The 12,266-nt window shown below is 42.3% G+C and overlaps 1 protein-coding gene and 2 pseudogenes across 3 annotated transcripts in view; 1 reads left to right on the top strand and 2 right to left on the bottom strand.

The window, feature by feature from the left end:
* The window catches only part of STOX1 (storkhead box 1), a 61,744-nt gene that overhangs the window by 43,542 nt on the left and 5,936 nt on the right, over nt 1–12,266 (top strand). Inside the window, exons 2-3 of one of the 3 annotated variants that reach the window (XM_037029262.1) lie at nt 7,444–7,596; nt 9,306–11,493. In XM_037029262.1, coding sequence (XP_036885157.1) covers nt 7,444–7,596; nt 9,306–11,493 — 2,341 coding nt within the window. Of the gene's footprint in view, nt 1–7,443; nt 7,597–9,305; nt 11,617–12,266 lie in introns of all 3 variants that reach the window. The other 2 variants (XM_037029260.1, XM_037029261.1) reach the window with 2 other exon arrangements.
* On the bottom strand, nt 1,537–2,100 carry LOC118975368 (60S ribosomal protein L9-like; annotated as a pseudogene).
* Nucleotides 2,488–7,255, bottom strand: LOC118975283 (interferon-inducible double-stranded RNA-dependent protein kinase activator A-like; annotated as a pseudogene).

The raw sequence follows: 12,266 nt of genomic DNA, 5'->3' as shown, positions 1-12,266 counted from the left end.
CCCGCGCTTAATCCACTGAGCTACACCAGCCAGGGCTCGAAGATAAATAAAATCTTTAAAAAAAATCTGTGCATTAGCACAATCCCCTGATGATTCTCATATGCATGTTAAACTTATAGAAGCACTGCTGGCCTCCATGGCTCTCACCATACTTAAATCACCTTGAGACTCAGGGCTCCTTCATAATCTTCATGTTGTTTTTTTTTTAATTTCCTAATATACTCCGAGAACAGCTCCTCAAACTTTCTTTCCATCCTTTATGTTGTCATTCCCATTTTTTCCTCATCCCATGCCTATCCGCTCTCTCCCTATATAACTTGATAGAGATCAAATAACCCTTGCTGTGCAAATTTTTTTCTTCTATGCCTCAATATATTTCCAGTCTTCTGCCACCCTCGTTTTTTTCCCCTCAAGTCTCAGATGAAGTAATATTTTGCTCAATGCTAAGCTAGTCCTTCCACCTGTACCTTTAACCCCCCGGACATTTGGCAATGCAGACATTTTCAGTTGCTGCAAATGTGGGAGATACTACTGGTACCTAGCGGGTAGAGTCCAAGGGCGCTACTAAACAGCCTACAATGCACAAGTCTGAACAGCAAAATAATTATCCAGCTCGGGTGACTAGGGCATATTGGGATAGGTGGTCACCCTATATCTGGCCCAAAACATTGAGAAACCCTGGCCTAGAAGGAAATTCATTTACTTCACTTTTTCCTCACCAACTCCCTTCCCTTCAACGTGAATTTAATTTGTGTTCACTTCTATGGAAATGGATCTCTTGAAAGTCCCCATTGTCATCTTTCAGTCAAGAAATCCCATAGCCCCTTTCCCCCCTCAACCATTTTGATCTCTTTTAAACATTTGAGACTGTTGTTTTGCTATTCATTGTGATGTATTTTCTCCCCTCATATTTTTGGTTTGCTCTCTTCTTCCCTCCCACATTACTGTGGTTTCCCTCTTTTGCGGGTTACTATTTTTACTCTCTCTTAAATGTAGATTAGTCCCTTAGTTAAGTGTTCCTCGGCACCCTTCTTTACTCTTCTGTTAAAGAACTGATTCTACTCCTTAGCTTCAAATCTCATCTCTATTAGTTGATGCCCAAATTTCTTTCCTGAGTCCAGTCTTTTATTTCCAATTAATTGAGGAGTTCCCTTGGATGTCCAACAGAATCTAAAACTCAACCTGAGTAATGGCAAGTTAAGAAGAACATAAATAAGTTGGTAAGGAGGAAAGGCAATTTGGTCCAGCTTACATTCCCAGCCTTATCCTCCATTTTGTTCAGACATAAGGCTAAACTGTGTCTAACCGAGGGTAGCTCTACCCATGCTCTTACATACCTTGTGTTTTCCTTCTTTGATGGTTTTGCTCCATGTCTTCTTGCTAATTGGAAAACACTTCCGCCCTTTTCTTTTTAAAGTCTTCTTTTTCCCTTTACCTCAACACATGGCTTTTATTGCATTTTAAGAATGTCACAGATATGTCTGAGGAGTCACCTGGCGTCTTGCTGTTTCAATAGCTGGACAGACAACTTAGATGTTATTCATCAGCCTGCTGAACTGTTCCTTTTTCAGAAACAGATATCCTCCAAAAATTTTCTGATATCCTTGTTTTCAACTGTTGTAGCTTGCTGAATTTGATACAAATTCAATGTCATTTCCTTCAAGAATCAACTCATCTTTCTGGGCTTCAGATAGCTACCAAGCAATGCTTGACTGCACCCAAACCCTGCGTGTGTATCTTCTGCCCAAGAAATTTCTTATTTCAACATAAGAACCATTGTCCTGAATAGTGACGCTGTGAGAATACACAGACCTCATCTTGCAACTGAAGCCCAGGGTAACTGACACCCTTGGTCTTAATTCTGTATGTGACTGTAGATGATATTAATGTTGGCCAGCTCCTTTCTATCTCCCCACCATCTGTCAACACACAGCCTCTTCCTTTTCTTTCCAGGGAGTCTGAGTTCTACACACTCAGACTGTGTTTAAAGTCCCTTCACAGGGTGCCTCTGGGGCCCTTCATAGTAACTCTGTGTCCCTTCACAGTGACATCGACATTTTCTAGAATGTCATCAGTCTGACTGTTGAGAATGGTCTTCATCCTCACAGTAGATATGGCAAAGAGAGTTCCAGTCTTAATCGTTCCAATCAAGAAAAGTATGGAATGATGAAATACTGGGATTAGGTGTCTGAAGATCTATTTCTGTTACTTTACCTGCTTTTAGACCTTGGGACAATTATTTGAGCTTTCTATGGCTTTATATATTTTATTTTTTGACTGCTGTTAGCAGTTTTATTTCATCATTGCCATCATCATCATCATTAATAAACATGCAGTTTCTTTCTTCCTTGCACATGGCATTGTTAAATGGGTGCTACACTCTCTCTATGGGACAAAGTTTATAAGTACAATATACCAGTAAAGTTGAAGCCATTTAAAAAGAGTTAAGTAACTAAGACATAATTAAATGTGTAGTATTGGTGGAATCTATGAAAGAGGTTTATAAACAACACACGCCCTCAGATATTACAGTAAATGTTTTACTTGGGAAGGGTTGAAAGAGGAACTGTGTATGTGCTGCTGAAGGGTTTTTTTCTAAGTTGCTCCAAATTTACTTTCTTTCTGCTATTATCTTTAAGTACCGCAAAGCATTGTGAATGGCATCACTCTGTGCATTGCCGCTGGAGATCCCAGAGCCCTGATACCGATGGGACTGGTGGACAGTTCAGTGAGACACTGATGCTGTCATTGGTACCCAGTTCTTCTATAGCCAAATATGTTGTATTAAAACCTTGCTTCTTGGCAATTTCCCGAAGCAGTTGGATGTAGTCTCTATTTGGAATACTGAGGAGGCTTCTTTTGAGTGGGCTGGTCTTTTCACTAGGAGAATTTCTCAACGAATGCCAAGTACATCCTAAAGGATATTGTACTGCCCTGGTTGGTGTGGCTCCATTGGTTGGGTGTCATTCTGAGAAACGAAGTGTCACCAGTTGATTCCGAGTTGAGGCACATGTCTCAGTTGCAGGTTCAGTCCCTAGTCAGGGTGCCTGCCACAGTCGCTGATTGATGTTTTTCTCTCACATCAGTGTTGCTCTCCTTCCCTTCCTTCCCTCTCTCTAAAGATAAAATAAATAAATTCTTTTAAAAATAATATTCTACTACATTTGTTAAAGAAATGGGGTTCTTGGACTTCCAGCCAAGGTGGAGGTGTAGGTGGAAACACTGTGCCTCCTTGCACAACCAAGCTTAAAGACAACAAAGTTTTAGTAACAAAAATGCAACCAAAATACAGAAAATTGAACTATATGGAAGTCCAACTACAACGAACCATTCAGCCAGACTGGTAAGAGGGGCAGAGTCAGTGGCTGGCGGAGCAGGGTCAGGCAGGCGAAATCAGCCAGACCGACTCAGGCACGCAGGTGGAGGTTGGCAGATCCCAGGTGTGGGGTGGCAATGGGAGGAGCCAGTGAGAGCGCACGGAGGCTGGCTGACCAAGGTCACACATTCACACACAGATAAACCAGGTGAAGGAGCGAGCAGTGAGATAGACTGCGCAGGCCCCAGCAGCGGGAAGCTGCAGAGGAGACCGCCATTGCCCCTCTCTGACCCCGCCTCCACATACAGCATCACATAACCCAGTGACTGAGTTGCCCCACCCTGATGAACACCAAGGGCTCTGCCCCTCATATATAACTGGAGTGAACAGACCAAAACATAATGGCTCAAGAAGAACTCAAAGCCCCAGAGCCAATAACTCTAAGTGACCAAGAAATAGCCAACCTATCAGATGCACAGTTCAAAATACTGGTGATCAGTATGCTCACAGAACTGGTTGATTTTAGTCACAAATTAGAAGAACAAATGAAGGCTAAACTAATTGAAATGAATGAAAATGCACAGGAAACCAATAGTGATGGAAAGGAAACTGGGACTCAAATCAAGAAAGTGGACCAGAAGGGAGAAAAAAATGGCCAAATAGAAAAGAATGAAGAAACGAGAATTCAAAAAAGTGAGGAGAGGCTTAGGAACCTTCGGGACATCTTTAAACGTTCCAACATCTGAATTATAGGGGTACCAGAAGAGGAAGAGCGACAAGTGGAAAACTTATTTGAACAAATAATGAAGGAGAACTTCCCCAGTCTGGCAAAGGAAATAGACTTCCAGGAAGTCCAGGAAGCTCAGAGAGTCCCAAAAAACTTGGACCCAAGAAAGAACACACCAAGGCACATCATCATTCCATCAGCCAAGATTCAAATGAAGGAGAGAATCCTAGAAGCAGCAAGAGATAAGGGGACAGTCACCTACAAAGGAGTTCCCATCAAACTGTCAGCTGATTTCTCAAAAGAGACCTTACAGGCAAGAAGGGGCTGGGAAGAAGTATTCCAAGTCATGAAAGGCAAGGACCTACATCCAAGACTGCTCTATTCAGCAAAGCTCTCATTTAAATTGGAAGGGCAGATAAAGGGCTTCTCAGATAAGGTCAAATTCAAGGAGTTCATCATCACCAAGCCCTTATTATATGAAATGTTAAAGGGACTTATCTAAGAAAAAGAAGATGAAAAATATGAACAGTAAAAGGACAGCAGACTCACAGTTATTAACAACCACACCTAAAACAAAAGCAAACTAAGAGGACAGCTAGATCAGGAATGGAACCATTGAAATGAAGATCACATGGAGGGTTAGCAACAGGGGAGTGGGAGGAGGAGAAGGTACAGAGAATAAGTAGCATAGATGGTAGGTAGAAAATAGATAGGGGGAGGGCAAGAATAGTATGGGAAATATAGAATCTAAAGAACTTGAAACACGTGGACATAAACTAAAGGGAGGGAATGGTGGGGAAGGGGTGTGTAGGGTGGAGGGGAATGCAGGATGGGAAATAGGACAACCGTAATGGCATAATAAATAAAATATATTTAAAAAACAAACAAACAAACAAAGAAATGTCGTTCTCACTCCTGTCTAGTGTGGCTCAGTGAATTGACTGCTGGCCTGCAAACCAAAGGGTGGCCAGTTTTATTCCCAGTCAGGGCATTTGCCTGGGCTTTGGGCCAGGCCCTCAGTAGGGGGCATGCAAGAGGCAACCACACATTGATGTTTCTCTCCCTCTCTCTCTCTCCCTCTCTTTCTCTCTCTCTCTCTTTCTCTCTCTCTCTCTCTCTCTTGCTCTCTTCCCCTCTCTTTAAAAATAAATAAAATCTTAAAAAACAAAACAAATGTGGTTCTCTAGAGAAATATTACTGACTTTGGGAAGAAGCTTCTCAGCAGCATTTCTCTTGGCTTGTTTTTTTGATGTCACCTTTCCAGTTTCCATAAAGGACTGTATCCTGCACCTTGTGGTATGTTCTCTCTGATGAGCAGAGCCTCCCTCCTGGGAAAGGGCATATTCAGGAAGTCTCCAACCTTGATGAATAGCCAGGTCCTGTAAGGAATGAAGGAGCCAGGTTCTTTGCTTGCTTGGAACGATAAGGCATTAAGGGATCATGCAAATACTTTCATTAACTTTCAAAATGCTTATGGCAGCCTCTGCAGCTCTGTGTTTTCCCAGCTTCTTTCTTGTACCTTCACCTGTGCAGGTTAGGTCACCAACAGTTACTCTGAAAGTGAAAGTGAAAGTGGGCACATGTATTTGCACATAAGACCTTTCACACTCATAAACCAGGATGTTCTTGGTCTTCCTTTAGTATTCGCTGGTATTTGTGTAATACCTGAATTGAGGTTTTTCCTGCTTTAGCTGTAATGATTTTTCCCCAGGTCTCACAGCCCTTGCCACTGCCCCAGAGATGCGGGCTCTGGGACTTGGGGAGAAGGGAGGGCCCGTTCCCCTGAACGCAGGTCCCTGGAGGGGTGCTCCAGCACTGCTGCCACCCTCCTCCCCTTTTCCTACTGCCGCCTGCCTCTGCCTTTATATATTTTAAAGAAATAATCCCATCCCTGCCTGTCTCAGATAGCTAATAGAAAAAACTGCTTTTAAAATAATTTTTTGTCCTCCCCTGAGGACTTTTTTTAATTGCTTTTAGAGAGAGGGGAAGTGGGGTGGGAGACAGAGGGGGAGGGAAGGAGAAACATAGATTGGTTGTCTTCTCATACTCACCCCTATAGGGGATTGAACCTGCAACTTAGGTATGTGCCCTGACCAATGGGATAATCACACCCGTGACCCTTTGGTCTATCAGATGATGCTGCAAGCAAATGAGCCATGCCAACCAGGGATGAAAAAATGCTTTTTTTCCCTTTTTCCTCTCACCCAAGGACCTACTTATTGATTTTAGAGACAGGGGAAGGGAGGGGGAGAGAGGGGGAAAGAAACATGGATGGGAAAGGGAAATATTGAGCAGCTGTGTCTTGTACTTGCCCCAACCAGGGATAAGATCCACAACCCAGGCACATGTCCTGACTGGGAATCGAACCTGTGATTTTTCAGTTTACAGGACGACACTCCAAATAAGTGAGCCACACCAGCCATGACTAAAAAATGATTAAAAAATATTATTGCCCTGGCTGGTGTGGGTCAGTGAATTCAGCTATGGCCTGCAAAGCAAAAGGTCGCTGGTTTGGTTCCCAGTCAGGCCACATGCCTGGGTTGGGGGCCAGGTCCCCAGTTGGGGGTGTGGGAGAGGCAACCAATTGATGTATCTCTAGCACACTGATATTTTCCTCCCTCTGTTTCTCCTTCTCTTCCCTGCTCTCAAAAAAAGAAATAACTAAAACCTGTTTAAAAATGTTAACTGAATTCTAGAGATAGAATAGAAAGGAGAGAGAGAGAAACATCAATTTGCTGTTCCACTTATTTATGCATTCATCAGTTGGTTCTCGTATGTTCCCTGACTGGGCTCAAACCACAACCGTGGTGTATCAGGATGATGCTCTAACCAACTGAGCTATCTGGCCAGGGCAAAAAGTGTTTTGAAATATGTGAATTGTCGTATAGGTATTGTCTGACCTGAACTATGATAGCACTTTGTGCCTTTCATATAGAAACTTAAACAAATTTATTTTATTTTATTTATTTAATTTTAGAGTCAGGAGAAGGGAGAAAGAAGGAGGGAGAGAAACATCAATGTGTGGTTGCCTCTTGCAAGCCCCTACTGGGGACCTGGCCTATAGCCCAGGCATGTGCCCTGACTGGGAATTGAACCAGTAACCCTTTGGTTCACAGGCCAGCAGTGAATCCTCTGAACCACCTCAGCCAATGCTGGAAACTTTTTCTTGTACCAACAGATACTACATACTTCTTAAAAGTAGGGACTTTCATGTTAACTTTTTTCTTCTACAGTTTCTATTCTTGTGCATGTCATGTTAACAGATTCTGAGTACTGAGGAAAGAATACCAATTCCACTTGCTATTCAGTCTTTATAAAGATTCTTGATTCACTAATTCCAGATATTTTAAATTTTATAAAATTTGTCACCTTTTCTTTTTTTTTTAAATCTCTAATTTAGGTGATGTCTTTCCAGTGCAAATGAATCCAATAGTCCAATCACAGTTTATACCTTTGGCTGAAGTTCTTTGCTGTGCTATATCTGACATGAATGCTGCTCAGATTGTAGTAACACAGGAATCACTATTGGAGCATTTGATGAAACATTACCCAGGTAGAGTAACAAGTTTTTCTCTATTAGTTCATTTTGTGTGTTTGGTGGTTTCTATTATAAATCATCTTCAATGCAAATTGGGTGATATCCACTTTTTAAAAGAGTTTATTTTATTTTTTTTTGAGAGAGGGGAAAGAGAAAGAGAGGAAGAGAAACATCAATGTGTGATAGATGCATGGATCCATTGCCTCTTACTTGTTCCCAAGTGGGGACCTGCCCCAAAACCCAGGCATGTGCCCTGACTGGGGATCGAACCGCTGACCTCTTGGTTCACAGGCCAGCACTCAGTCCACTGAGCCACACCAGCCAGGGCCAGAGGCAATAATTTCTATTGTCTATAGTTTCTTATGTGTGCTTTCATAAATGATATTCTAGTATATGTATTCTTTTTTGTATGACATAAATTGGATCATTCTGTACATTCTCTTGGTACCTTTCTTTTTTTAACTTACAAACATATTTTGGAGATCTTTCTGTATCAGCATATATTGATCTCATTTTTTAAAAAGATTTTATTTTTTATTTATTTATTTTTAGAGAGAGGAAAAGGGAGAGAGAGAGGGAGAGAAACACCAAATGGGAATCAGTTGCTTCTCCTCAATGCTATCCCATCCCTAAAATCCAGACATGTGCCCTAGCTGGGTATTGAACCGGCAACCTTTCAGTTTGCAGGCCAGCACTCATTCCACACCAGCCAGGGCTGATCCCATTTTTTTCATAGCTGCATGATATCCCAATATGTAGGAGAGAAAAATGAAAAAAAATTATTTTTCATTTTCTTGCATTATAAAATGAATATGCTTATTATTAAAAAATCTAAAAAATATGGAAAAATAACCACTTACAGTATCACCACCCAAAAGAAACCAAGGGTAACATACTGATGTATTTTCTTCCAGTGTTATACTTACACAAACATCTTGAACATTCTTCTCACAATATAAATACAATTTTGAACCCTGCCATTTGGAAATGGAAATTTATTTTTAAATTATTAGCTACTTTCCCAGTTTGAAAAAACACCATGATCTAGATCTTAGGTAGTTTGCCCTCGCCCAAGCAAGAAATGGTTTTTATTTTTTCTCTTTGAATTCCTAGGATTTAAGCTGTGAGGCTGTTTTTTCCTTTCCTTCTTTTTTGAAGAATTTATGTATTTCTTTTTAGAGACAGGAGGAGGAAGGGAAAAAGAAGAGGAGACAAGCACTGATATGTGAGAGAACTTCCATTGATTTGCATCTCTCACGCCCCCAACTGGTGAACTGGCCAGCTTGCAGGCGTGTGCCCTGACCAGGAACTGAACCAGTGACCTTTTGATTCATGGGATGATGCCCACCCCACTGAGCCACACCAATCAGGGCTGAGACTGGTTTTCAACAACTCCCATGTTTCCTCCTACAAATACTTTCCTTGGGCACAATTTAAATTTATAACAGGTTGTATAACTTAGTGCTTTATTTGAGTGAACTCAGATTATTTTTCTCTGCTTAACTGATACCCTGGCCATATGCCTTTGTGTGGACCAAATTATATTCCTATTACTCAATTGAATGATGATTGTTAATGCTTCTGTGGCATTTTAATTATGTATATTAATTATGTTATAATTAGCTCTAGGTTCATCAAGCAATGTGTGGTCATTTCTGTGTTACTGATTTTACTCATTAAAGTGTCTCTTCAAACTCTAACAGTGTAAAATGCTTTTGTTTTAGGCATTGCAATTCCATCTCAGGATATTCTCTATACCACTCTGGGAGCTCTGATTAAAGAAAGGAAGATTTATCACACTGGAGAAGGATACTTCATAGTTACTCCTCAGACTTACTTCATCACAAATACAACCCCCCAAGAAAACAAGAGAGATGAAAGGCATGTGACGCCAGCTTGCATCACATATCTGGTGAACATGGAGAGCTGTGCAGAGTTTGCAGAGTTAGCCAAGGAAAATGCTGTGCCCGTTTCCCATTGTCAGTCTTGCCAGTGTTTCCCTGATATGCGCACTCAGCATCCACAGGAACCCCCAGCTGCCCCAGAAGCAACGAGAAAAGGCCAGAAAGGTCCTGGGGAATCCAAATCTTTGGTACAGAATCGAGCAGTTTCTGTGTGTGAAGAGAATCACGTCTCTGAGAGCACCAAACCTTTACCGTGTACGAAAGATAGAGACAAAGGCAAGAAGTTTGGCTTCAACCTCTTCTGGCGCAATATCTCCCGAAAGGAGAAGTCCAGAACCGAGCACAGGAGTTTCTGTGCCCAGTTCCCACCAGAAGAATGGCCTGTCCGAGATGAAGATAATTTGGACAATATCCCTCGAGACGTTGAACATGAGATAATCAAACGAATTAATCCCATTCTGACTGTTGACAACTTAATCAAACATACTGTTCTAATGCAAAAATATGAAGAACAGAAAAAATATAATAGCCAGGGCACTTCCACTGATATGCTAACAGTTGGGCAGAAATATCCTTCAAGAGAGGGAGTAAAGAAAAGGCAGAGCCGGTCTGCAAAGCCTCGAAGACGGGGCCATTCTCATAGAGACAGGCACAAAGTGAGGAGTCAGGGAAGTGAGCCTCAGCCAGCAAGCATTAGACTGGAGAAACACCCCAAGCTCCCTGCCACAGAGCCCACCCCCAGAATTAAAAGCCCAAGTGAAGCAGTAGTTCAGAAACCACTTGGTGAGGACCCATCAGAGCTAGGTTCCCATTTGATTTACAAAAAACGAATCAGTAATCCTTTCCAGGGTTTGTCTCACCGAAGGAGCCCAATAGCCAAAAGGCACAATCTCCAGAAGACCAGTGATCTGAAATCCGGTCACATTAGACCAAAAGGAAAGCCTTTCCAAAGGTCAAGATCTTTAGATTCCTCACGAATCTTTGAGAAAGAGGCCAGACAGCCATGTGCCGAACAGTGCAACGATAAACTGAGGGCAGAACCCACTTACGTGAATAACTCTACCGTCAAAGCTATCAATGATGACTTAAGAGATCACCTGCTAAGTTACTCTCAGTGTAGTGTTTTGCAGAATGATAGTCCATGCTGTTCCTTTAGGGAAAGCATGTTGACATATGATGTATATGGTGGAGAAAACAAGGTAATGCCTGAAGTCTTGAGGAAAAGCTATTCTCATTTTGACACGTTAGGGGAGGCAAAAGAAGCACAGAGTGTCCTTCCATCACCAGGTCCCCTCTCTTTGGACCAAGCATCCTCTGCTTGTAGATTAGTTGATAAAACAACACACCAGTTCCGAAATCTTGGTCTTTTGGATTATCCACTTGGTGTGAACCATTCAAGACAACCTGAGAGAAAAGACAGAGACTCAGAGGAAACACTAATGAGAAAGGCATGTGTGCAGGAAGCAGAGACTGGGAGTCTGGAAAATGAAGTGCTTTCTGACAATGACCGAGCCTTGTATCAGAATGAAGTGGAAGATGATGATGGCGCCTGCAGTTCATTATACCTAGAGGAGGAAGACTTTTCTGAGAATGATGACTTGTGCCAGGTGCTGCCTGGCCCCATTCAGTATTCCTTTACCGGGGAAAGCGAATGGAATCATTTAGGAAAACAAAAGGTGACTGAAAGATCTCTGACCGAGTGCAACAGCAAAGAACAGAGTTTTGAGCCTCAGGAGCTTAAAGGAAATGAATGTTACAACCCCCCTGGGCTGTTCACTAAGCCGGGTGACAGCCAAAATCCTAATCTCTCTGCTGAAAGCTGTGGCCTCGAGTCAGTGACCCAGTCTGGTTTTAACTATGAAGAGGAGCCCAGTGTTGCTAAATGTACACAGGCCTCAGCATCCGCTGACGGAAGTACGTTTGATTACTACAGCATGCGGAAAGCCAGCTCCGAGGCTGCACGCCCCCAAGACTCTGTTGGTGAAATGAGAACACAGCTCACACAAAAGTTAGAACTTTTCAGCACTTCACATGTGCCAGTGATGGCTGCGGATATCCAACATGAACACAGTCACTTGGAAGGAACAGAAAATCACAGCATGGCGGGAGATAGTGGAATAGATTCTCCACGGTAAGTGCATATCAAAGTGATTAGCCACTATCCCACAGGAATTATCAAAATCAAGGGAATATTGAGTTACTCAGTCGGATACTCCTGAGTAAACGTTTTATAATGATACGATTCTGCCAGTCTTTATTTTATGGAAAAAATTATGTAAAGTTACAATGAAACCTCTTATATAGTAAGATATAGTTCATTATAAAAAAATCTTCACCCAAGGACATGCTTATTGGTTTCACAGAGGCAAAGGGAGGGAAGGGGAGAGAGAGAGAGAGAAACATTGACGTGAAAGAGAAACGGTGCCCTGGCTGGCGTAGCTCAGTGGATTGAGCGTGGGCCTGCGAACCAGACTATCGCGGTTCGATTCCCAGTCAGGGCATATGCCTGGGTTGCAGGCCGGTTCCTTGCAGGCTAACTACCAGCAGGGGACACACAAAAGGCAACCATACATTGATGTTTCTCTCCCTCTCTCCTTCCCCGCTAAAGATAAATAAATAAATTAAATTAAAAAAAAAAAGAGAAACGTTAACTGGTTGCCTCCTGTACATTCTTTGACCGGGTTACCAAACCCGCATCCTAGGCATGTGCCCTGGCCAGGGATAAAACCCGTGAACTGTCACTTTACAGGACGACACTTCATGCAACTGAGCCACACCAGC

This window comes from Sturnira hondurensis, unplaced genomic scaffold (genome assembly GCF_014824575.4).
Source record: "Sturnira hondurensis isolate 20B ecotype Veracruz unplaced genomic scaffold, ASM1482457v3 Scaffold0020237, whole genome shotgun sequence".
Lineage (NCBI taxonomy): Eukaryota > Metazoa > Chordata > Mammalia > Chiroptera > Phyllostomidae > Sturnira > Sturnira hondurensis.
Note: the sequence above shows the minus strand (reverse complement) of the source record. Positions and strands in the feature narration are given on the sequence as shown.